Raw genomic sequence first — 26,233 nt, 5'->3', positions numbered from 1 at the left:
GCTTAGAGATTGGGAGATTTATTTTTTTTTAAATTTTTTATTGTTATGTGAATCACCATATATTACATAGTTTTTGATGTCGTGTTCCATGATTCATTGTTTGTGCATAACACCCAGTGCTCCATGCAGAACGTGCCCTCTTTAATACCCATCACCAGGCTAACCCATCCCCCCACCCCCCTCCCCTCTGGAACCCTCAGTTTGTTTTTCAGAGTCCATCGTCTCTCATGGTTCGTCTCCCCCTCTGACTTACTTCCCTTCATTTTTCCCCTCCTGCTATCTTCTTCTTTTTCTTTTTTTCTTAACATATGTTGCATTATTTGTTTCAGAAGCACAGATCTGTGATTCAACAGTCTTGCACAATTCACAGCGCTCACCATAGCACATATCTTCCCCAATGTCTATCACCCAGCCACCCCATCCCTCCCACCCCCCACCACTCCAGCAACACTCAGTTTGTTTCCTGAGATTAAGAATTCCTCATATCAGTGAGGTCATGTGATACATGTCTTTCTCTGATTGACTTATTTCACTAAGCATAACACCCTCCAGTTCCATCCACGTCGTTGCAAATGGCCAGATCTCATTCCTTTTGATGGCTGCATAATATTCCATTGTGTATATATACCACATCTTCTTTATCCATTCATCTGTCGATGGACATCTTGACTCTTTCCAGAGATTGGAAGATTTCTTAAATCAAGAGCATACAGGAGTTGGTTTCAACTGAGGCACTTCTGCTCCCCAGTGGACTTTTTGAGTCTGGAGGAGTCATTTTTGATCATCATGACTTAGTTGGGGAGATATTACTGGCATCCAGTCTGGAGGCCCAGGATGCTGCCAAACAGTCTACAATGCACAGGTCTGTCCCATATAGCAAAGGATTATCTGGTTCAAAATCTGATTAATTATCAGGTCAACAGCATTGAAGCTGAGAAAACCTAATTTATGGATAGCAGATTGATTCTGTAGCCAAAATTTTGAAATGAAACTTTGAAGCAAAATTTTGGGTTATTTTATCTGAATTTTCACAATTCCTCCCATTTCTTTCTGGTACCTGTAATTATTCCTTCATTTAAGTTTGGGATTTTATCTGTGGTCATCATAACCCAGTTAGTAAAATGGAGGTGGAGCATGACCTTTTATCCATTTTAACACCGGATATGTGACTCAGAGAAGTAAGAAACATTAAGAAGTAGCCAGCCAAAGCCCAGGGATCAAAAGAAGACAGTAAATTTCCCAGTTGACTGAGTTTAAAGATCTGCCCTTAGAGATACGAACACAATCTAGCAGTCATGAACATTGGTCACTGCTGCTATTTCAACTGTTACTACTAACACAGCTCTTAGCTCCACTCCTACTGTGATCACTAGCTATCATTTATTGAGCACTGTGCCAAGCATTCTGCACTCTTATATGTCTATAGCAATGTGAATGTGAATAGTAATATGTCAAACTCACTCTATGAAGTCGTTGTTATCTCTATCATAAAGGTGAAGAGACTGATGCTGAGAAAGGTAGGCAATTTTAGGGTAGCCAACTACCTGAAGGCAACAATGGGATTTGTACCCTGGTATGTCCTTTTCCAAAGTCCATGTTCAATGCTAAGTACACGGCACTGTATTTGAGGAAGGAATACGGGAAGGAGAAAAGAGTTGGCCATGGGATATGTAACTTCTGACACTCTGAAGTTGATTCTCTATGTCACCTGTGCTAAGATTTGGGTAATACAAGCAATACAAAAAAGAAGTATTTTTGAACTTCATATAAATGTTTTAAGTTGCACTTTGATTATTCTGATTTATGCTAAGACCTCAATCTGTATCTTCCTGGGATATCAAATTCTTGAAATCAAAGGGCTCTAGAGATCAAGCATTTCCCCTCCCAAGGAAGTTTGCAATTTAAATAGACACTCGGTTTTAGACTCAGTTCTGCTATTAACTGAGAGTCTTAGGAGATAGCTTTACTCATTTTTTTACATAATGGAGAGAATGACATTTTTCCTTTCTACTTCATATCTTTGTTAATTGTTATGGTATAATTAAAGAATTTTAATTATATAGTATTAATAAGAATATTAAAAGTACCCCTTTTCTAATAAAATTAAAGATGAAATATAACTTGGGCCGGATATATAACTCGATAGTTCTAAGAAAATATACAAAAGAGCTAAGTATTTGATTATTTACCAAAGTCAAAATTCTTGGTGGTATTTGGAAATTTAGAATGGCCAAGATTTGTCAAATAAAGTGAAAAGTTTGGGGAGTGGGTTTGGGGTCACTGTTGATCCTGTTGGGACAAAAGCTGGTATGAAGAAAAGGCCCGAGCACAAGCTCTTAGCTTATCTATGTCTCTCTCACAATTCCTTACATGTAGCTTTCAGAGAAATGTGTCATTTCTACCTTCTAAATTTCACCCAAATTTCCTTTTTCGTCAACCCTAACCTAAAACCGTACAAGGAAGGGAAATGTAGGAAGTGTAGTTTTAGCTAAGCCAAGTTTGTCAGTCCTTCTTTTTTCTGGATTCAGATTTCTCCTGACCATCACTCAGTTTTCTACTGAAAAGAAGCAGTCATGTAAATTGAGAAGAATCAAATGATTATAGATTGGCTGTTTATCTTCTTAACACATCATCTGCTAAACATGTATTTCAGTCTGTCTGCCCACATTAATAGTTTGTTTGGAGTGTCTGGGTGTCCCACTGAATTAACTGATTGACCACTTTGACAGATAGGCAGACTAATCAATCCTCCCAGCTCTGGAGGCTGGGACAGGAGAGTATAACACAGCCTTAGCCATGAAATTGTGGCATTCGACAACTCGACCACAGCACTGGGGTTTAAAAGATAAAAAGCATTACTCATGTGTGACTAACTCCATCGGTGATGCTCTTGAAAATAATTTCAAAATAACAATCAGAAAATGTTTGATGAAAGAACAGCACAGAGCAATTCACTCATAATTACCCAAGGAAATAGCATAAGATGGATAAATGAAATTCATAGATGAGTCCCAAAGTGCCTTTTAGCCAAAAGAAGCGGTGCTGTACTTGTACATTCTTTCATCAGAATGATTAACAAACAGTAAGTTGTGTAATGCTTTTCATTTTAGAATTACTGAATATCAAGACTGTAAAGGATTGTGGTCATCTTCTGTAACATGCATTACAAACTCAAATGTCATCAAGGGCCAAACTAAATAGGCTAAAAGGCCAGTCCTCAGACACAGATGATTATCCCTGGTCTGACTTTACTTCTGCCTCCTTTTTCTATTCCTGTTCTTATTCGAAATGATTTTGATGTTGTAAAAATAAAGGCAATAGGCAGATGCAAAGAGGCAGAATATCCAGGTAGGTGGTAAAGAGAAAAACCCAATAATAGAATAGGAGATGATTTTTCTGGAACCAGTTCTCTAAAAAAAAAAAAAGAAAAAATCCATTTGCTGGTTGTAGTGAGCATAGCCTAATGTACAGACTCGTGGAATCACTAAGTTGTACAACTGAAACTATAACATTATTTCAATAAACTATTTTTCAATAAAAATAATAATCTGTTAAAAAATAAATAAAAAATAAGATAAAAACCCATCTGCATCAGCAATCCTCATGTGCTTTGGACTCTGGAAATATGTTCTCCAACACAAGGCATGGTCCAGCTCCCACAGATATTTTATCACACAACAGAAAATCATTTGGCCAGTTGTCAACTTCTACTTAAGAGAGACTGAAAGTCTGGGTAAGCAAAATTAATGTATGGCCATGAACTTACATATATCAAATTATACTTATGGCCTTGGATTCAGTTTAGCAATACTATATGAAGAGTACAAAATGGAAAGAACAATTGGCAATTATTAAGAGATACGATGGCTGTGAGGTTGATACAGATAATTTGCCCCCAGAAAGCACTCTTCCTTCAATTATAGGTGATTCTGAATAAAACTTCTATGAAGAGGATGGGGGATTTGCACCTCCCTCTCTTTTCAGTTGTACAATTGTGGCTGTGTAGAGCTCCAATCACAAATGTAGCACTCCTGTGTACTTTGACATAAATGCTTTTTGTAATTTTGAGGCATGCAAATGCAGGTAAAACACACAAAAACAAACAAATCTCCCTGCCCTTTTGACATAAGAATAATCATTGTTTCCTGGCTCAATGTTGAGACCCAATTACAGAGCTGGTGAGCACTTGAGGGTTTTGTTCTTTGTTCAAACGTTGGTTTTAGTTCTGTATGTACCATATCTCTCCATTGTGAGCTTCTGGTAAAGTGAGCAAACACCTGTTGTTAGGTGCAAGCTTTAGGAAATGCAAGTTTGATTTATTAATTATGAGAAGGGAAAGAAATTCTCTTCATCTTTTTTTGATAACTTATTAGTTACATTTTCAGATTGAGTTTTTTTTGAGCAGCATCAAAATCTGTTGTTTGTTTCTGAAATTAGTACTAATTCCGTAAGGTAAACAAAATATTTTGTACCCTTTGATTATGTGAGGTGATGGATATCTTAAATAGTTTGATTAAAGTAGTCATATCACAATATTTAAGGATATGAAAGCATCACATTGTACTCTCTAAATATATACAATTCTCTCAATTATACCTCAATAAAGCTGGAAAAATAAATTAAAAAATTAAAACATATAACCTCCAATGCCCATCAAGAGTAGAATGAAAGATAAACTGTGAAAGATTCATACAATGGAATCATAAAATGGAATACACTAATAGGAATTAGCAAACTCCTATTATACACAACAACCTGGGTGGATCTCATAGAGTTAACATTAAATTTAAAAAGTCAGATGGGAAAAAATACACACTGTATGATTTTGTATGTATTATAATCATACATATTAATACACATGGTTATAGATACATACAACATAGAGAAGTTTAATATTACACAAACTTTGCATATAAAATATAAAATGGATTTATGTGATCAGAAGTCAGTTAATAGTTATCCTTTTGAGCCTCAGCTGTAATTGGAGGGGCTTCTGGGATGTTGGAAAAGTTTTGCATCCTGATCGGAGTGCTGGTAATATTGGGTGGGTTCAATTTATGAAAATTTATTGAACTGACACTTAAATTTAATCCTGATGACCAAACTGAGCATGATTAAATCTGAATTGCAGGGAGTGGGTTTCTGGCACAGGATTTTGAAAGGTCCTCACATGATTCTTTAAAATATACTAAGGTGATTCTTTGAGGGGGAAAAAAAACAGAAAAGAAAAGAAAGGAGAAGAAAAGGAAGGAAAAGAAAAGAAACAAGTGGCAATATAACTGCACAAAATCCGTATAATTCAGAGGTATTTTGAACAAAATCCAGCCCCTTATCATGACTTATAACACCGTGGGTAATTTGATCTCTCTCTACCTCTGTCCAACCTTCTAGTTTTCTCTGATTCCAACTCAGTGAAGCCACATGAGAGAGAAACAAAGTGAAATCAGCAGAGGAAATATCTGGATAAGCTGCCAAATTACAGAATTAGTTACATAGCAATAGGCAACTGATACATATATCTACAGTTTTAAGTAATGGATCTGTAGGACTGCATGTGTGTTCTTAAGGTTTGCATAATATTTTAATGAAATCAGATATATTAAATCTATTTCTCAATTTTACCTACTTTTGCTTTAATCACAATTTTTCAAATATGACTACTTTTCTATCTCAAACATCCCCCATTATTCTGGTGAGTTGAGAATTGCTGTAAGTGCAGATGGTTTTCTACTTCCCTGTGACTCTTCCACATTAAGACATATCCTTTCCTTATCTTTAAAATGCATAATCTTGGAGGGAAGAAAAGATGGCAGAAGAGTAGGGGACCCTATTTCAACTGGTCCCCAGAATTGAGCTGGATATATATTGGACCACTCTGAGCACCCACAAAATCAGCCTGAGATGTAAGAAGATCTGAATCTCTAAAAACAGAATATCGCAGGTGATTGGTTTTGAGGTACGAAGCGGGGAGCCGTGATTCTGCGGGCAGATATTTGAGGATAAACAGCAACGGGAGGGAGCCTGGCCATGGGGATCCTACACCGCTGGTGAGTGACAGCCTTGCACACTGGGGATGGGGCACAGACTCGCAGACCCCTAGCGTCGGGGAAAGGATTTTAGGGCAGCGCCCCGGGTCGGAAACCTGGAGTGGTGGGGTTGCACCTGCAAACTGGGAGCGGCTGGCAGTTTTAGAAGCATAAAGGGCAGAGACATGCCCCAATCTGGAGGCAGGATTGGGGGCGTTGCAGAGGGTTGCACAACCCAGGATGCTGTAGTTTATAGCAGCACAGACAGAAACGGAGATAGTGTGGCCTGGAGAGCTCACTGGAGAACAGACTGGGATCTCTCAGCTCCGAAGCAGAGGGTTGGAAATGGACTCTTCTGCTTTGACTCTCGGAAGACACACAGAAAGCCACCAGGGAATGCCACCAGAGAACAAAAGCCCCAAAAAACTGATTCCCACTGAGCCCATCCCCAGCCACAGAGGGGCAGGGCAACTCTGCCCAAACAGGGTTGCCTGAGTAACAGCATGGCAGGCCCCTCCCCCAGAAGACAGGCTGGGAAACAAGAGGCCAGCAACCCTAAGATCTCTAGAAAACAGGTGCATCTTGCTTGGGTTCTGGTCAATAATTTGGACTCCATACATTCCCTCAACCAGCCATCAACAGAATGAGTAGGAGGAGGGACCCCCCCCAAATAGAAAAGATTCAAAGATTATGACTTATGCTGCAGATTTACAAATGGATGCAGATATAACCAAGATGTCAGAGATGGAATTCAGGCTAGCAATTTTGAAGACAATAGCTAGAATGGAGAAATCAATTAATGGTAACACAGAATCTCTAAGGGCAGAAATGAAAGCTGAATTGGCAGAATTTAAAAATGCTATCAATGAGATCCAATCCAATCTAGATAATCTAACAGCTAGGGTAAGTGAGGCAGAAGAACGAATAAGCGACCTGGAAGACAATATAATAGATAAAAAGGGAAAAGAGGAGGCCAGGGAAAAACAACTCAGAATCCATGAAAATAGAATCAGAGAAATAAGTGACAATATGAAGCGTTCCAATGTCAGAATAATTGGAATCCCGGAGGGAGTGGAGAGAGAGAGAGGACTAGAAGATGTATTTGACCAAATCGTAGCTGAGAACTTCCTTAATCTGGGGAATGAAACAAACACTCGCATCCTAGAGGCAGAGAGGACCCCTCCCAAGATCAAGGAAAACAGGCCAACACCCCAGCATGTAATAGTAAAACTCGCAAATCTTAGAACCAAGGAAACTGTCTTAAGGGCAGTTAGGGGGAAGAGATTCCTTACGTACAGAGGGAAGAACATCAGAATAACGTCAGACCTATCCACGGAGACCTGGCAAGCCAGAAAGGCCTGGCAAGACATATTTAGGGTACTAAACGAGAAGAACATGCAGCCAAGAATACACTATCCGGCAAGGCTGTCATTTAGAATGGATGGAGAGATGCAGAGCTTCCAAGACTGGCAGAAACTGAAAGAATATGTGACCACTAAACCGGCCCTGCAAAAAATATTAAGGGGGGTTCTATAAAAGGAGAAAGACCTCAAGAGTGATATACAACAGAAATTTACAGGGACAATCTATAAAAACAACGTCTTCACAGGCAACATGATGACAATTAATTCATATCTTTCAATAATCACTCTTAACGTGGATGGCCTAAATGCTCCCATAAAATGGCCCAGGGTTGCAGATTGGATAAAAAGACAGGACCCATCCATATGCTGTCTACAAGAGACTCATTTTGAACCTAAAGATACATCCAGACTGAAAGTGAAGGGATGGAGATCCATCTTCCATGCCAGTGGACCTCAAAAGAAAGCTGGGGTAGCAATTCTTATATCAGACAATTTAGATTTTAAACTAAAGTCTGTAGTTAGAGACACAGAAGGACACTATATCATTCTTAAAGGGTCTATCTAACAGGAAGATCTAACAATTGTAAGTATCTATGCCCCCAACATGGGAGCAGCCATCTACATAAGCCAACTGTTAACCAAAATAAAGAGTTATATTGATAATAATACGTTAATTGTAGGAGACTTCAATACTCCACTCTCAGCAATGGACAGATCATCTAAGCAGAAAATCAACAAGGAAACAAGAGCTTTGAATGATACACTGGACCAGATGGACCACATAGATATATACAGAACATTCCACCCTAAAACAACAGAATACTCATTCTTCTGGAGCACACATGGAACTTTCTCCAGAATAGACCACATACTGGGTCACAAATCAGGTCTCAACCGATACCAAAAGATTGAGATTATTTCCTGCATATTCTCAGACCACAATGCTTTAAAACTGGAACTCAATCACAAGAAAAAAATTGGCAGAAATTCAAACACTTGGAAGCTAAAGACCACTCTGCTCAAGAATGTTTGGGTCAACCAGGAAATCAAAGAAGAACTTAAACAATTCATGGAAATTAATAAGAATGAAAACACATCAGTCCAAAACCTATGGGATACTGCATAGGCGGTCCTAAGGGGGAAATACATAGCCATCCAAGCCTCACTCAAAAAAATAAAAAAATCCTGAATTCACCAACTAACTCTACACCTTAAAGAACTAAAGAAAAAGCAACAAATGATGCCTAAGCCATGCATTAGAAGAGAAATAATTAAAATTAGAGCAGAGATCAATGAATTAGAAACCAGAAACACAGGAGATCAGATCAACGAAACTAGAAGTTGGTTCTTTGAAAGAATTAATAAGATCGATAAACCACTGGCCAGACTTATCCAAAAGAAAAGAGAAAGGACCCAAATTAATAAAATTATGAATGAAAGGGGAGAGATCACGACTAACACCAAGGAAATAGAAACAATTATTAGAAATTTTTATCAACAACTATATGCCAATAAACTGAGCAATCTGGATGAAATGATGCTTTCCTGGAAACCTATAAGCTGTCAAGACTGAAACAGGAAGAAACTGACAACCCGAATAGGCCAATAACCAGTAACGAGATTGAAGCAGTGATCAAAAACCTCCCAAAAAACAAGAGTCAAGGGCCTGATGGATTCTCTACGAATTCTATCAAACATTCAAAGAAGAAATAATACCTATTCTACTGAAGCTGTTTCAAAAAATAGAAACAGAAGGAAAACTTCCAAACTCATTCTATGAGGCCAGCATTACCTTAATCCCCAAACCAGGCAAAGACCCCATCAAAAAGGAGAATTTCAGACCGATATCCCTGATGAATATGGATTCCAAAATCCTCAACAAAATCTTAGCTAATAGGATCCATTGAAAGGATCATCCACCACGACCAAGAGGGATTTATCCCTGGGATTCAAGAATGGTTCAACATTCGCAAATCAATCTGTGTGATAGAACACATTAATAAGAGGACGGAGAAGAACCATATGGTCCTCTGAATTGATGCAGAAAAAGCATTTGACAAAATACAACATTCTTTCCTGATCAAAACTCTTCAGAGCATAGGGATAGAGGGAACATTCGTCAAGTTCATAAAATCCATCTATGAAAAACCCACAGCTAATATCATCCTCAATGGGGAAAAGCTGAGAGCCTTTCCCTTAAGATCAGGAACATGTCAAGGATGCCCACTCTTGCCACTATTGTTCAACATAGTACTAGAAGTCCTAGCAACAGCAATCAGACAACAAAAAGAAATAAATGGTATTCAAATTGGCAAAGAAGAAGTCAAACTCTCTCTTTTCGCAGACGACATGATACTTTATGTGGAAAACCCAAAAGATTCCACCCCCAAATTACTAGAACTGATACAGCAATTCAGTAATGTGGCAGGATACAAAATCAATGCACAGAAATCAGTTGCTTTCTTATACACTAACAACACAACTGTAGAAAGAGAAATTAGAGAAACGATTCCATTTACAATAGCACCAAAAACCATAAGATACCTTGGAATAAACCTAACCAAAGAGGTAAGGGATCTATACACTAGGAACTACAGAACACTCATGAAAGAAACTGAAGAAGACACAAAATGATGGAAAAATATTCCATGCTCATGGATCAGAAGAATAAACGTTAAAATGTCTATGCTACCCAGAGCAATCTATGCCTTCAATGCCATCCCGATCAAAATTCTAATGACATTTTTCAAAGTGCTGGAAGAAACAATCCTAAAATTTGTATGGAATCAGAAAAGACCCCGAATCGCCAAGGAAATGTTGAAAAAGAAAAACAAAGCTGGGGGCATCACGTTGCCCGATTTCAATGTTTATTACAAAGCTGTGATCACCAAGACAGCATGGTACTGGCACAGAAACAGACATATAGACCAATGGAACAGAATAGAGAACCCAGATATGGATCCTCAACTCTATGGTCAAATAATCTTTGACAAAGCAGGAAAAAACATGCAATGGAAAAAAGACAGTCTCTTCAAGAAATGGTGCTGGGAAAATTGGACAGCCACATGCAGAAGAATGAAACTCGACCATTCTCTAACACCACACACAAAGATAAACTCAAAACGGATGAAAGACCTCAATGTGAGACAGGAATCCATCCAAATCCTAGAGGAGAACATAAGCAGTAACCTCTTTGACATCGGCCACAGCAACTTCTTTCAAGATACATCTCCAAAAGCTAGTGAAACAAAAGCAAAAATGAACTTTTGGGACTTCATCAAGATAAAAAGCTTCTGCACAGCCAAGAGTCAACAAAACAAAGAGGCAACCCAAAGAATGGGAGAAGATATTTGCAAATGACACTATAGATAAAGGGCTAGTATCTGAGATTTATGAAGAACTTCTCAAACTCAACACCCAAAAAACAAATAATCAAGTCAAAAAATGGGCAAAAGATATGAAAAGACACTTCTCTGAAGAAGACATACAAATGGCTAACAGACACATGAAAAAATGTTCATCATCATTAGCCATCAGGGAAATTGAAATCAAAACCACATTGAGATACCACCTTACACCAGTTAGAATGGCAAAAATGGACAGGGAAAGAAACAACAAATGTTGGAGAGGTTGTGGAGAAATGGGAACTCCCATACACTGTTGGTGGGAATGCAAGTTGGTACAGCCACTTTGGAAAACAGTGTGGAGGCTCCTCAAAAATTTAAAAATAGAGCTACACTATGACCCAGCAATTGCACTCCTGGGTATTTAGCCCAAAGACACAAATGTAGTGAAAAGAAGGGCCATATGCACCCCAATGTTCATAGCAACAATGTCCGCAATAGCCAAACTGTGGAAAGAGCCGAGATGCCCTTCAACAGAAGAATGGATAAAGAAGATGTGGTCCATATATACAATGGAATATTACTCAGCCATCAGAAAGGATGAATACCCAACTTTTACATCAACATGGATGGAACTGGAGGAGATTATGCTAAGTGAAATAAGTCAAGCAGAGCGAGTCAATTATCATATGATTTCACTTATTTGTGGAACATAAGGAATAGCATGGAGGACATTAGGAGAAGGAAGGGAGAAATGAAGGGGTGCGGAAATGGGAGGGAGAGATGAACCATGAGAGACTATGGACTCTGAGAAACAAACAGGGTTTTAGAGGGGATGGGGGAGGGGGGATTGGTTAGGCCGGTGATGGGTATTAAGGAGGGCACGTTCTGCATGGACAACTGGGTGTTATACGAAAACAATGGATCATGGATCACCACATCAAAAACTAATGATGTATTGTATAGTGACTAACATAACATAATAAAATTAAAAAAATAAATAAATAAAATGCATAATCTCCAAAGTGGGGCATAAGAGGAATACAAGGTGAACTACTGATAGTGAAGGAAGAAAATGTTAGAAATTATGTAAGTGTTTATTTTGTCTATAATTTTAACATATACATATTTTGTTTTTTAATGTATATAAAATAAATATCCACACATTGGATTTATATGCTTATAACTACTACTCCTTTATTTGTTGGTCATAAAATTTTGGAGAACATCTCTTTAAGTCTTATTACACTCTGAGCAGAAGCTGGCCTCTAAACACAACTGACACTAACTTAAAAAAAAAAAAACTGTTACATAAATTTGAGTCTGTGTCAAGAAGTGATGTCTTGAATAAATACTGAACAAAATTTTCATCTGAGCTTTGGATTCTCATCATAAACTCTGCTATTGTCTAGCCCTATGGTCCTTGATAAGTCTTGTACCTCTGAATTTCAGTTTCCCCAGCTAGAGGAGAAAGATAACAATCTTTTCTCTGGTCACTTTCAAGCACAGATGAAACACTGCACATAAAACACTTTATAAACTATAAAGCACTAGGTATAAAGTGTAACTAATCAAATATTAAAGGTTAGTTTTTATTTTCCCTTTAGAACTGAGAATTCCATCATTATAAATTTATTTTCAACAACAGTAAATACAGTATATTTCTCAGAATGAGTACATTTTTGAGAAAAATGACCTCTTTTTAAACAAAGTATGTGGAAATAAAATTCCACTTCATGGAGTAAGTATTAGGAAAAAAGGCAAATTATATGTTGCTTGGAGGATTTTTCAGAATGGAGGTCACATTTGAATGTGGTTAAGAAAGACTGGATTTGACTTCATTGGAAGGAAGTGGATCTGAAGAAGGGCAATGCAGGTGGACACATGCATATGAGGAATGGAAAAAAGTGCAGAGATCTCATTGATAGTTCAGTCTGACTTAAATGAAGGATACATGAAGGACAGAAAGAGAAGACATGGCCCAGGACACAGGTTGAATTAAATTAATTGGAGAACTTTCAATATTTGTTGAAGGAAATTGAATTTGAATGCTTGATTAGACAGTTTGAACTTCATAGGAAATGGGATCTGTGGAGGTCTTGACACAGAGTAATGACAAAATCCTCTGTGCTTGATGAAGATTTGCTTTGATAGGAGTCTGTGTCAATAAGCTATGTCTTTGGAAAGATATAGGGGACACCTCGAAATAGGGAGAACACATAGGAGGCTACTACAAAAGTCTAGAGGAGAGGTAATGGGGGATGGACCTGGCTGATAACCCTGGAACTGGGAAGGAATGGACAAATACATTCTGAGATGAAATACAGCTCAAAGGTTTTAAATATTCAGATTATTTGTGACACAATATCAGTAGGTATCTGCTACCCAATAATATTAAAATAGCACTGGCTGTGTGTCAAGTATGCTAGTCCTTGAACAAACAACACTGAAATTATGCCTGTTTAGGTCAAGTGTGCCTGAGCAAACATCATGTGTTCAGTATACATCATGGATTTTTTTTTAATTTATTTATTTTAAAGATTTTATTTATTTATTTGAGAGAGAGAGAATGAGAGATAGAGAGCACAAGAGGGAAGAGGGTCAGAGAGAGAAGCAGACTCCCTGCCAAGCAGGGAGCCCGATATGGGACTCGATCCCAGGACTCCAGGATCATGACCTGAGCCGAAGGCAGTTGCCTAACCAACTGGGCCACCCAGGTGCCCATCATGGATTTTTTTAAAGAGTAAAACAAGTGCCTGAAACCAAATGATATATTGTGATTAAAATGCATATTTTTAAAAGTAGATTCTAATAATATATAATAAAATTCTAAGTGTTTGGGGATATTGGATTACCCTTAAGTAGTTTTGGGGGCTTACTTTGGGAGGTCAATCATTTATTAATTTATTTAAAAATATTTATTGAGTGCTTATTATGTGTCAGACATTCTACTATGCACAAGAGATGCAGCCACATACCTAAGTGGAAATATTTTTACCTGCAGAGAGCTTGTATTCCACTAGACGTAGACAGAAAATGGAAAAGTAATCAACAAATGTATGTTAATTCCAGATAGTAACAAGTGCATTAAACACAGTAAAAAAGGTTGATAAGAGTGACTGGGGCCAGCAGTGGGACCAGGTGCTGGCTACCTCGATAAGTTTCTTTTATTCTTTTTTTTTCTTTTTTTGATAGGTTTCTAAGAGATCATTCCATTGCAGTGACTAATTGGAGATGGGCACAATGGAAAGAGCCAGGCCTAGAGAGATTTGAAGAAGAGTGCTCCAGGCAACTGAACAAGAAGAGAAGAAGCCTGGAGCAGAGAACAATCTTGATATTTCTGGGAGCATAAGAAAGAATTATGGCTCTAGTGCAGTGAGCAAAGGGGAGTTTAGTATAAGTTGAGATGAAAAAGGCTGAAAAAAGGTCAGATTGACTAGTTTCTTGCTAGCCGTAAGGAGGTTGATTGGAAGTCTCAGGGAAGTTTTAAATAGGAGAAGAAAAACTCTATCAAAAATGCCCATGTTATTTTCAATTACTGATTAAGCTATTTATGGTACCCTTAAAATAAAAATATTACCTGATGTCATCACCTCCAGAGAAAAGTTGACACTCTCCTTCAAAGACTTGGAGTTGAAAGCACTATGTCCCACACTCCCATCTACTAAGGGCCAACATTCCCTATAAAATGCCTGATCTGCATACCAATCATTTCCTTCTAGTGCTGACAAAAGAGAAAATTTTGTTCTACATTGTTATCAGTCCTAAAAAGCAATTTCATTTAGGGTTTAAGAATCAATTACTTTGGAGGAAGATTTTATAACCGTACAAATACCTTTATCAGTAGGCATTGCATAAAAATGGTGTTTTCAGCATTTCTAAATTGGGCCATCTCTATTAGAAATTGCAAAGATGTCACTTGGCTTAAAAATATAGCCCAGTGTTCCATTCCTAAAGGTGCTATTATGCTAACAATAAATCTGAACAAGACCATAGGCAGACTGTGGGTTGTGATGTACTCAATATTCATCACACTCTGACCCAAAGGAATATCCATCATGGGCTTTTGGGATCCTTGAGCAAAGCAGGTTTATTACACCTGCCAATTTTCATGGATTTGCTGTGTGATACATTGTCTTCTTTGAAGAAATCTTGGTCACAGTACATATTTCCATTCTTGTGGCTTTCTCTCTCAGGTAGTTCATTTACTCTGGTTCTCAATTCAGTAGAAGGTTATGCTTGAAACAGAGTAAAATTCAAGCAATCTTTTCAATGTCTCCTTATCGTAGTCCTCTGGTTGTGAGTGTTCGGAAGGAGGTAGATTTTCTTCCAGATTCAATTTCAGGCTACTCCATTTGCAAAACGGCAAGCTATGTAAAAATACTGACACACAGGTATTTTTTTTTCCTTTATTGAGATAAGCCCTAAAAACAACTTTATTCAAATTTTAAAAATCAGTTACTTTGGGAGAAGTTTTGATAATAATACAAGCACATTTGTCAGTAGATACTGCATGTATATGGTGGCAGGAAAGACATAATTCCTAGTCTCAGTTTATTTCTCAAGAGTAATTAATACAGAGGAAGAAACCAGCTCATTAGACCCTGATGATATAATACAATAGTTAGAATGCCTAAAGGAAGCCTTTAATACTACTCTGCCAATAAATATACTAGCTCCATGTTCACTTCCTTGAATTATTCACTTTCTCTCTGAAACAAAAATGAGTCTCACAGTGAATAACCAGTATTTCTTCAGGACTGACCAAATAGGTTTTCAAGTCCATAATTTTATAAGATATGTACAGAGTGCTCAGCCGTAAAAAATAAATACAAATGGCACACAGATAAGCCAAATTACATTTATGAACCAAGTGGAATGTTTAGAAAAACTATCATATAAATGATAATATTTTGTTAAAATAACAAAGTTAAAAATAGAAGTTCTTAAGATGATATGAATTTTGCATGCCATAGAAATAAAATTCCTTATAACTAGTGAGGGTTGCTATTTCTTATTATGTTCTATAATATAATACCAGCCATAATCAACCTTCATTGGCACTATTCTTAAGGACTGCCAAGCATGTATTAGGCATTGGGTTTAAAATTACACTGTCTCTAAGCCCAGATGAACCCAAAACAGACACAGCACACAATTCAGCTGATTATTACTTTTATCCTATTATTTAATGTTTAAAAATTTTTTACAATTGTCACATTTTTAAACGTGAAAACTTGAATTTTGCAATTTGCCTATAATTTATCAAATTTTACACAAAAATCATAGTAAAGTGAAAGATTTAAAGAAACTTGGGTTTCTCACACTTGTGATATTCTATCATCAACAGAATCTGATCCTACATGGTTTTTTGGCTTCTTCATTACTACCACTATAGATTTGCTTTAGCTACTTTGTTTAAAATGTATCTTAAGAACAAAATATTTCTTTGTGAAAACTTCCTGTGCATTGTCTAAAAGAAAATTAGAGTTTCCCTCCATTTATCAATGTGGTCTCCAAATTATCCCATTAATATTTATGTTTTTCCTACCCTAAAGACATGCACATGCCTCAGTAATTTGGGAGCTAAAAATCAAACTTCTGAGTCTATACTAAACCTGTTGATGCTTTTTTTCCTTTCAGGAAAAACTGTGTCTTTTTGTCATTCTTTTATTTGTTCTCTTCCTCATTCCCAGCAGTGAGTAGGCATTTATCCCAGGTGGAATTCCATGTTTAGCTTAACCTTAGCATCTTCAGTATTTTACATCAAAAACAAGTTTTCTAACCTGTACTAGAAAAGATTCTTTCTGTCATGAGGGACAGAATCTCAATGTAAATTAGCCTTAAATGAGAAAGGGACATCTTATTGGCTTATCTTATTTAAAGTTCCAAAGGTAGAATAAAAAAACTGTGCTCTTCTTCCCTTGGATTGTCCTGCTTCTGTGTTAATTTCATTTTCAGGTGGACTCTCCCTTTACAGTGGCCCTGGGTACATCCTTCCACTAACTAGAACAGCACAATGGAATGCCTCTCTGTCATTTTATTTTAGAAAAAAATCTAGAGATTTGCTAGGTAAAATACATAAGTAGATTAAAGGTTGAAAAAAGCATCAGACGTCCTCTTTGAACATTTCCATGTTATGTACTCGCTACTATGTTGTTCACACAGCAACTTGTACTTAATTGCGTATATTGACTTAACTTGCTTGTTTCCCTTTTTAGACTATAGGGTGAAGGGGGCAGGGACCAGGGCCCTCTTACTGAAAGGCAACATCTAGCTCAGTGCCTGGAACATATGAGCTACTAACACACATCTGTTGAATTGAATGGAACTGCTTTCTTTAGTTTATTCGATAAATATTTCTAGACCATCTGCTAGGAGATGAAGAAATAGTAGAGAATATAGCAGACAGAAATCATTGTCCTCATGGAGTTTCCATTCAAATGGTTTGAAACTTTTAAACATTACTAAATATTACTAGAAACCCTATGACAATAATATAACACATATTTATTGGGATAGACTAGACCAGTTGTTTCTCAGAGGAAATGATATGACCAAACTTTTTCTATTTGATGATAATCCAAATAGGACCAACAATACTGAATCTCATTCACTCATTCATTCATTCAACAAATGTTTACTGAATCCCTGCCTAGTGCCAGGAAGATACAGTCCCTGCCCCCTGGAACATAAGGTCTAGTGAGGAAGAAACATACTGCCTTGGTTTCCTATGGCTCCTATAAAAATTACAGCATGGTGGCCTGAAACAACACACACTTATCTTCTCGCAATTCTGGAGGTCAGGAGTCCAAAATGGGTTTCACACGGCAGAAACCATGGTATCCACAGGGCCACACTCCTTCCAAAGGTGCAAGGGGTGAATCCATTGGTTCCCTTGCCTTTTCTAGCTTCTAGAGTTTCATTCCTCTCATTCATTGGCTGATAATTCCCTCCTCCACACGTAAGGTCAACAGCATAGTATCTTCAAATCTTTTTCTGCTGTTTTCATATTGCCTTCTGCTCTGTGTCCAATCCCTTCTGCATTTTTCTTATAAGGGCACTTGTGATTTCCCACATGGATTTTTCAGAATAATCTACCCATTTCAAGATCTTTTTAACTTAATCACATCCTCAAAATCCATTTTGTTATTTATTTATTTATTTTTAAATATTTTATTTATTTATTTGACAGAGAGAGGAGGGAGAGAGAGAGAGAAAGAGAGAGAGAGAACACGAACAAGGGGAGGGGCAGAGGGAGAAGCAAGTTCCCTGCTCACAAGGAACCTGACGTGGGACTCTCTCCCAGGACCCTGGGATCATGACCTGAGCTGAAGGCAGACGCTTAACCGACTGAGCCACCCAGCGCCCTCCATTTTGTTATTTAATGTAAAATTCAATTCCAGATACTAGAACCTAGATATTCTTAAGGGCCATTATTTAGTCTATCTCACACATTAATGAAATAATTTGAAAGTATATGATTAGCAGTTAGTATCTTAATGAAATGGGCCTTTGTTTTCTCACAATATTGAAAAAATGCTGATAGAACTTTTAAACACTCAAAATTTAAAAAATGTTCCAGAATCATATTATATGCCTAGATGGACTACGATTTATAGTAAAGGCTCAAGGGCTTCCGTCTATAATAAAGGTGGTAGAAGAAGTTGTAAACTTAATGAAAACAAACAAACAAAAGAAAACAGGTGAAGAGTTTGGGGGCAAAATTTTGTTTTAATTTAGAGTCTAGAGGGTGCCTGGTTGGCTCAGTTGGTTAAGTGACTGACTCTTGGTTTCAGCTCAGGTCATGATCTCAGGGTTGTGAGACTGAGTCCCACATCCGGCTCTAAGCTCAATGCAGAGTCTGCTTGTCCCTCTCCCTTTGCTCCTTCCCCCTACTTTCTCTCGCTCTCTCTCAAATAAATAAATAAATAAATAAAACCTTAAAAAAAAATTAGAGTCTGGGAAGATTCAAAATATCAAAATTTTCAAAAGATTATACCTGTGAAAAAAGGAAGGGAAAAGCAGATAACTGTAAAAGATTGGCTAACCTTTCAGAATTAATAAAAAGTTGGTTTTGGGAAAGCAAATAAGTTATTATATATATGCATAGAAATAGCACTTCATCATCAGATAATCTACTTTTCCAAACTAGCATAGTATTTGCAAGTAGGGAGAAACACCATGAGATCTCTAAAGAAACAAAAACAAAAACAAAAATAAAATACAACAACAAAAAATCCCAAACAAATTTAAAGCAGTGTTCTGTTGTGTATATCATTATCAACATCCTTACCTCTGGGGCATTGTTTAGCTCAGACAATTTTATTTAAATAGCTATGGCTTAAAAAAAAAAAAGATCCAATCTGTTCTTTCACAGGGATATTATGCACCAAGGACATATGATTATTTTTCCCTTTAGACTAAAGCAAAAGGACATGTTGCATTACATCCAATTTGGATAAATAAAGTTAATAGAAGAACTGGAGGATTTCTCAGATCTGACATGCATTCTGAGACTAATAATTTATTAACTTAACACAAAAGGTCTTTTAGAGATACTATGCTGATTCAGTATACATATTTAAAGAGCAAAATGTTAATGCTAAATTTTGACAGGAAGCTGAAATGTGAAGCTGGAAGAGAATTTCTTATTTATACACGTATAATTTGGGGGCATCTTGATGATTCTGTGCTGCCTTTTTTTAATCTATTACCAAAAAAGAGACATTATTATTTACCTCTGAATCTTAGTTACAGAGAGTTAAAAGTGACATGAATCAAAATAATGTTATCACTTTGAATAAATATAATTGTAGCACTTCTAAACACTAGATTCTCTAGGGGTAAAAATACCTTTATTTATACGGTTTTCTGATTCTAATAGTTGATTTCTACATATTTTAGCATTCTCATAGCTTTCAAGATTAGTATATCTTTCCATTTCTTGGAATTGCTATTAAATATGTGTCTCTTATAATTGCTGCTTTTCTGGCTTGTAAATTACTATGATGGTTTCTGTGTTCTCCCAATATATTACTGTTTTGTTTTGTTTTGTTTTTTTACAAATATATGAACTTCAAAAGTACCCATTATCACACAGTTGGTGGGAAGCAGCGTGATATGGTAGAAGGGCTACTCTGACAGGAAGATTATCTAGCTAATGTCCAGACTCTGTGACAACTCAAACAGGTAAACTTGACAATTAAGAATAGAACTCTACAATCTTGACAGACCATGGCTGATGATTCAGAAAAAATGGCCAGTATTATTTCCTTTTCTATTTCCATGCCCCTCTATATTATAGTTTTGCAGTTTCTCTATCAAGAGATGAAGTATATTTCCAAACCTCCTGAATCTGGACTGGTCTTGTGACTTAGAATGGTTAAAAGGATATAGCAAAAATGTCACTGGGCCAGTTGCAAGTCTCAGCATCATGATATTTTGCATGCTCCTGATTTCTCTTGGCACTCTGAGCAGTCACTATGTGAAAGAGCCCAGGGTCACAGAGGATGAGAGATCACTTGAACCAAGGCCAAGGCAGCCCACTTGTCTCAGCTAAGAATGTCCTTGACCAGCATAGTCCCAGAAGACCCAGGAGCTGACCACAGAGGTTATTTATCCAAGCCAAAACTAAAAGAACAGCCCGAGTGAGTCTACCCTGAATTGCCAACTTTCAGACTTGTCAACTAAATACATGGTTATTTCTTGCTTTAATCTACTTAGATTTGGCATGGTTTGTTACACAGCAAAAGCTAACTGACACACCAATATTAATAGATCTAGGTTGAGTAAAAGAACATGTATCATTGAAATGGAAAGAACAATTTCAAAGGTTATTTCTAGTTTTGATATAACATTCTATCTCACTTTTTCTTCTATTTCAATATAGCTTTTTTTATACCAAATTTTAAATTTGAGAGAAAATAGGTATTTCAACCTTAATTTGTAAAGACTTAACTATACAGAAAATAAAAAATAACTATTCTTCATTGTTTATTGATGCAAAAATCATTTAATTGCATCTTTTTACAATAAAAATTTCATATTTGACCATTTATAATTGAAACGTTAGTTCTGTTTAAAAATAGAGCTTGATGCATTTTTTTAAGGATTCTATATTAGCCATAGAAATTAACTTAAAATTTTTGTTTATCACTTAGTAATTCAAATAACATACATGTTATGCATTTGAAAATTGCTTCATATATTGAAAAAAATAAAATGCCAATAGATTATCAATCAAAACTCATAAATAGAACACTTTACCTGCACAAGTATTTATGAGTGGCAGCAGAATTACCAGTTTCCATAGCAACCTCATTTCCACTTTCTAAGGTCAAAATTTCTCCCATACAATCAGCAGGAAAAAAAATGTCTATCTTCCAGTCAGTATCTCAAGAGTCTGAAAGAAACAAAATTGTCATGAAATGACAAAAATACAAACATGAATACTTAAAAATGTATACGAATTTTTGTTATTCAAAATAAAGCAACCTAAATGTCTACCTTTTATGTATATCTATATTTTGCAAAGTTTCCATAATTTCAATTCATACCTTAGATACACATGTCATTTGCTATGAGATTTGATATAGTAGATAATGGGGTGGAATGCAATTCAATTGAATGTATTGTATAGATTAAAACTTCCACGAATATAATTTTTAGTTTAATTGTTTTTGATGTGTTAATGAGGATTAAAAACATATTAAACCAACTCCTGTAATTCTGTTGCTGCTCTTATTTTTTATTCTATGCCATTAGAAATGGGATAAAATATTACTCCATCTTATATGAATTAACAGTGATTTTATAAATTTCATGGACTCTTCTAAGTTTTTTATTACTATTTTTGAGAATATATTCATTAAGAAACATGATCTTTCCTGACATTAGTACAACTAAAACTAATATTGTACTACAAAATTTGTGCAAGAAATGAATTTCTGAAAGTGTTATCTTTCAAATATGAGACATGCGTTTCCTATGGTGTTACATCATAATTTTCTCTAATTTATTTTGACAGTTAAGCTATCTGATGATAAATGAAATTAAGATGAAGTGTTTTTTGTTCTTCACTTCAAAAGAGAAATCTAATAAGGAGACTCTTAAAACTCATGATCTCAAAAAATATATCGAGAATAAGTTCAGAATACACTCAACTAGGTTACATTTGATAAAATGATATACATATATCAAATGATAGGACCCTTTGGGAATTTTCAACTTACACATATATGTTTCTTGTAACTTCAAATACTTTTGGAAATATGTGGACTTTATATGTGATGCTAGCAGATAATGAAATTTTGAATGTTTCCTGATATAGTTTTAAATTTTAAAACTCTTTTCTTTCTGTTGCTAATTACTTCAACTAAAGTAAAACACTGACTATATTCAACTTAAAGTTTTTACAAAATCTAAGTTAAATTCTTTCAAATTTAATCAAGGAATAAAAAATCCAAGAGAAAATAATTAATATTCAGTCCTGCCATCTTATGAGAGACACAGACATTTAACAAAAGAACAGAATCAAACACAGATATATACATTGGTGAATGTTTATGCGTGGTAAATATGGTAATGTTTTGAACTAAAAAAATGAAATCTATGAGATCTATGGGCTGGGGTTCAAATAGCATTTTTGAGCTGAAGCTTGAAGGACAGGTAGCTCTTAGCCAGGCAAAGGGTGTACATGGTATGGGGGGGTGTAGGTCTGGAGGGATTAAGATGTGTAAAGGATGTCTAAGCAAAAGGGAAAGAAATAGGACATGGTCCTGAGGCAGGACTAAGTTTGCATTTTCAAAGACCTGAAAAAGAACCAGTTCATGATATCAGAAGGACAATGGCAGGAGACAAAGTTGAAAAAGGAGAAAGAAGCTCAAATATGCAGGGCCTATGGGCCATGTTAACAAGTATGGATATCATACTTTCAAATTATAATTGAGGATTTTAAGCAGGACAGATGCAATTTAATTTACATCTTACAAACATTACTCTGGTTGCTGTGGTGGAGAATGGAAGGGATGGGCTGAAACGTGGGCTTACACAGATAAATGACAAGGTTACTTTTGCAGTCTAAGAAAGGGATAATGATGGTTTTGACTAGAGTAGTGGAATCTAAGATAAAGATAATGTGATCTCTGAATAGCCTTCCTTCCTGAAATCTCTTGTCCTCTCCATACATGTGAATATTACATGCAAAATTATCTTTCTAAAACAAAGCTTTGGTTCAATTATGCCAGCATTCTGAAACCTTTGATCATTCTCTACGGCATAACCATCTAAAGTTTTTGGAATGGTATTTAAGGTCTTATAGAATGAATTTCTATCTTGTCCTTTTCCAGCCAGATTACTCAGTAAATACTTCCAGTATAGGCACAAGGATCTACTCTCTATTTACTCTGCATATGTGTCATACATTGTCTCCGTATGGATGCTCTTTGACTTGCATAGAATTCCCCATTGGAGCATACATCTCTCTTAAAAACCATGTAATGGTAACATGACCATACATCACTATTTTTCCCTGACAGTTTCTGTTTATTGAAATGTCAAAGCACAAATAGTAACAGTACCCTTTTCCTCCTCCAAAAAAGTCCTAATTTACAAGATAAATTATATGACCAACTTATTTGATGGATATTCATTATTTTTCCAACCCAGCAATTCCTTCCCCTTCTTTTGATAAAAGCTCTCTGACTTTCTTTTAAGGAGCCAATTCCCTAAACACCCTCAGTCCATATAGTTGGAGTGGGATTGCCTCCACCTTCTAGCTCCAAGGATGAGGATGCGTCCAGGGCCTTGTCAATCAGAAATCCATTTAATTCACCACAGTGTTTTATAAAAGGAGGGGCACATAAGCCAAACCAATGACAGTCAGAACCAGGACCTTTGTCAATATTATTAAGATGATTAAATTGCTAATATAAAAATCTGTTGATCCAATGTAATATAATATTTCACAAGGGCTGTCTTAACTCAATTTTGTAAACGTGGCTAAAAGCTCTCAATTCCCCTTGGGAGACAGTTTACTAAGTCCTCACCCCAACTATTTCTCTTATAGGATCTAATACTCCTGGGTTAAAATGCACACAAACCCGATTTCCAGCAGTGTCCAGATACCTAACATTCAGGAATGGTTCCTTCTTCCTTGGGCTGGTATAATTATTCAAAATACCCAGTGTCACAGAAGCCCACAAAACCTAGCTAACCTTACCCCACCTGATATCCATGAGCTGCTTCCTACTGTCCTAGCTTGCTTTTATCCTGTTCCTGGGTACACTCTCCTGCACGGCCCTTGTCTCAGCTGGATCTTCTGCTTCATCTATCCCAGTTTTGTATATCTGAGAGTTATTGTGTTGTAGTCTGCCATTCAAAAAACCTATAATCATACTTGATACCATGAAATTGTGAAGCCATCTGCTATGCTTACACCCCTGGAATTTCCAGATGTGAACCAATAAAATGAAAATTTGCCTAGTCCAGTTTGTGTTGTATGTTTATCTCTTGCAACCAAAATCATCTGAATCGTCCATACATTCTTCACCCTGAATTTATATGAAGTATTCCTCAAAGATGCCAGAGCAAACTGGCTGATATATACCCTCTGAGACTTGTATTTATCAAAGGCTCCATGGTATTGCCAGAATTTTCATACCTTACCTTGAAGATACACACCATATATAATACTTGCTCATAATACTTGGTGTGGTGGGTTTAATGTAGAGCTCACAGTTATTCCATAATATGTGCTTGGTTTGTATTTGGTAGCCAAACAATCTAGTATTACCAATAAAAAGACTAAACTGGGAACCTAGAGACATTGCTTCTACTGTTGTCTCTCACTCTTAACCGGCTGAGTAATGTTGGGTGATTCATTTATAATCATAATGACTGACATTTTCCTCTTATGAAAATGGAGGGGTTTGACCTAGAGATTACCTTTTTGTTTCTTCCAGCTCTAATATTCTAAAATTGTTTGATTCAGCCCAGTGTATAATTTCATAGCAAATATTTTCCTTTACCATCTGGGTATTTACCAGCATCCTGTAATGGGCAAAAACCCAGGAGATATTTTATTTGGCAAAACTCTATAAAGATAGGTTAATAGTTACTATTTATAAATCGGTTGTCATTTGTAAAAGTTCCATTCGTAAAAGTTTAAATTACATGAGGAAGGAGAGTACTCTGGCTCAATGAGAGCCATCCAGATTAGAAGAGTCTGGTTATTTACTCACAGTCAAATGGCCTAGAAATATTCAGTAGGTAAAATTTATGCTGGTCATTGACACACAAAATAGCCACAGGAATTGTTTCTAGGTTCCTAGAATCCTAAAGATTGCTTGAGGCAAATAAAGCAGGCCAATATATAAACTTAAAAGAATTTCCAGAAGCTCTAAAAAAGTTTCAAAAATGCATCACCAGCATTTTGTTTTAGGTGAGGTTTTTAGGCCAGGCAATCTTTTAAATATCATTTTGACCTGGAAAAGTGGGTGTCTTGGTTCATGACCCAATTGCTAAGATCACTACTGTATTTTTACTGAACAAACTTTGTCCTCTCTAGACCATGGTGTTTCTTTTATCTCTCATGGAATTTCTCAATGCAAAAGTATTAATTTCAAACACTTCAACAAAATCATATGCATAAGTTCAGAATTCCTTTCTTGCAATTCCAAAATATACTTTTTTAAATCTCTGAAAGTTAAAAATCCTTTTAAGTTGGATGGCAAAATTCAGTGGGTGGTAAAACCTGTCCTGAATTAATGTGAGGTTGTTCAATCTGTTTTATCCAACCTATTATGGGTCTTTACATGTTTTGCTGCTAAACCAGAAATGTTGGTTGATAGAGCTGTTGCCCACTGGAGGTATTGTCCAAATACATATGAAATTATACCACAGTGTCTTTCTAAAGGCTAAACTAGGGATCAGCAAACTACAGAATGATGACAAAATTTGGTCCCCTATTTTTGTAATAAAGTTTCCCTGCGACCCAACATGCCTGTTTATTTATGTACTGTGTATGGCTATTTTTGTGCTACAAAGGCAGAGTTGAATAGCTCTAGCACATGAGACCATATGACCCTCAAGAAAATATTTATTATTTGACCCTTTATAGATTTAGTTTCTGGAAGTTCTTTTGCTCATCCCTATTCTAATACATTCTAAGCTCTAAAATATATTTGGCTATAAAGCTTTCAGGTAAAGGATTGTGGCACTGTATTTCTTCAACCCTATGTATATACACTCAGCAAAAATAATATCTGTTTAGCAGAAAAAATGCGTCCTGAATTTTGAAATAGCTTCAGCCAGTGAGTGTCCTGCCTTAAAATTGACCTCTTTGTACCATGTGTTGTTCACAAGCGTCTGACCCCAGAAAGCAGATAAGAGAAGAATTTGGAAACAATTGCTGTGACTGTGAGGTCACACCCAACATTAATTATTCTTTCTTTTTTTTTAAGATTTTATTTACTTATTTGAGAGAAAGAATGAGAGA

At 36.3% G+C, this 26,233-nt stretch overlaps 1 protein-coding gene across 1 annotated transcript in view; it reads right to left on the bottom strand.

The window, feature by feature from the left end:
- The window catches only part of CNTN6 (contactin 6), a 273,227-nt gene that overhangs the window by 195,746 nt on the left and 51,248 nt on the right, over window positions 1–26,233 (bottom strand). The window contains 1 exon segment of the mRNA XM_073901777.1: window positions 21,004–21,139. Within this exon segment, the coding sequence (XP_073757878.1) occupies window positions 21,004–21,058 (55 nt within the window). The 5' untranslated portion in view covers window positions 21,059–21,139.

Source organism: Callorhinus ursinus, unplaced genomic scaffold (assembly GCF_003265705.2).
Source record: "Callorhinus ursinus isolate GAN/ISIS: 27379988/994484 unplaced genomic scaffold, GSC_fseal_2.0 scaffold15, whole genome shotgun sequence".
Taxonomy (NCBI): Eukaryota; Metazoa; Chordata; class Mammalia; order Carnivora; family Otariidae; genus Callorhinus; species Callorhinus ursinus.
This window is presented reverse-complemented; position numbering and strand designations above follow the sequence as displayed.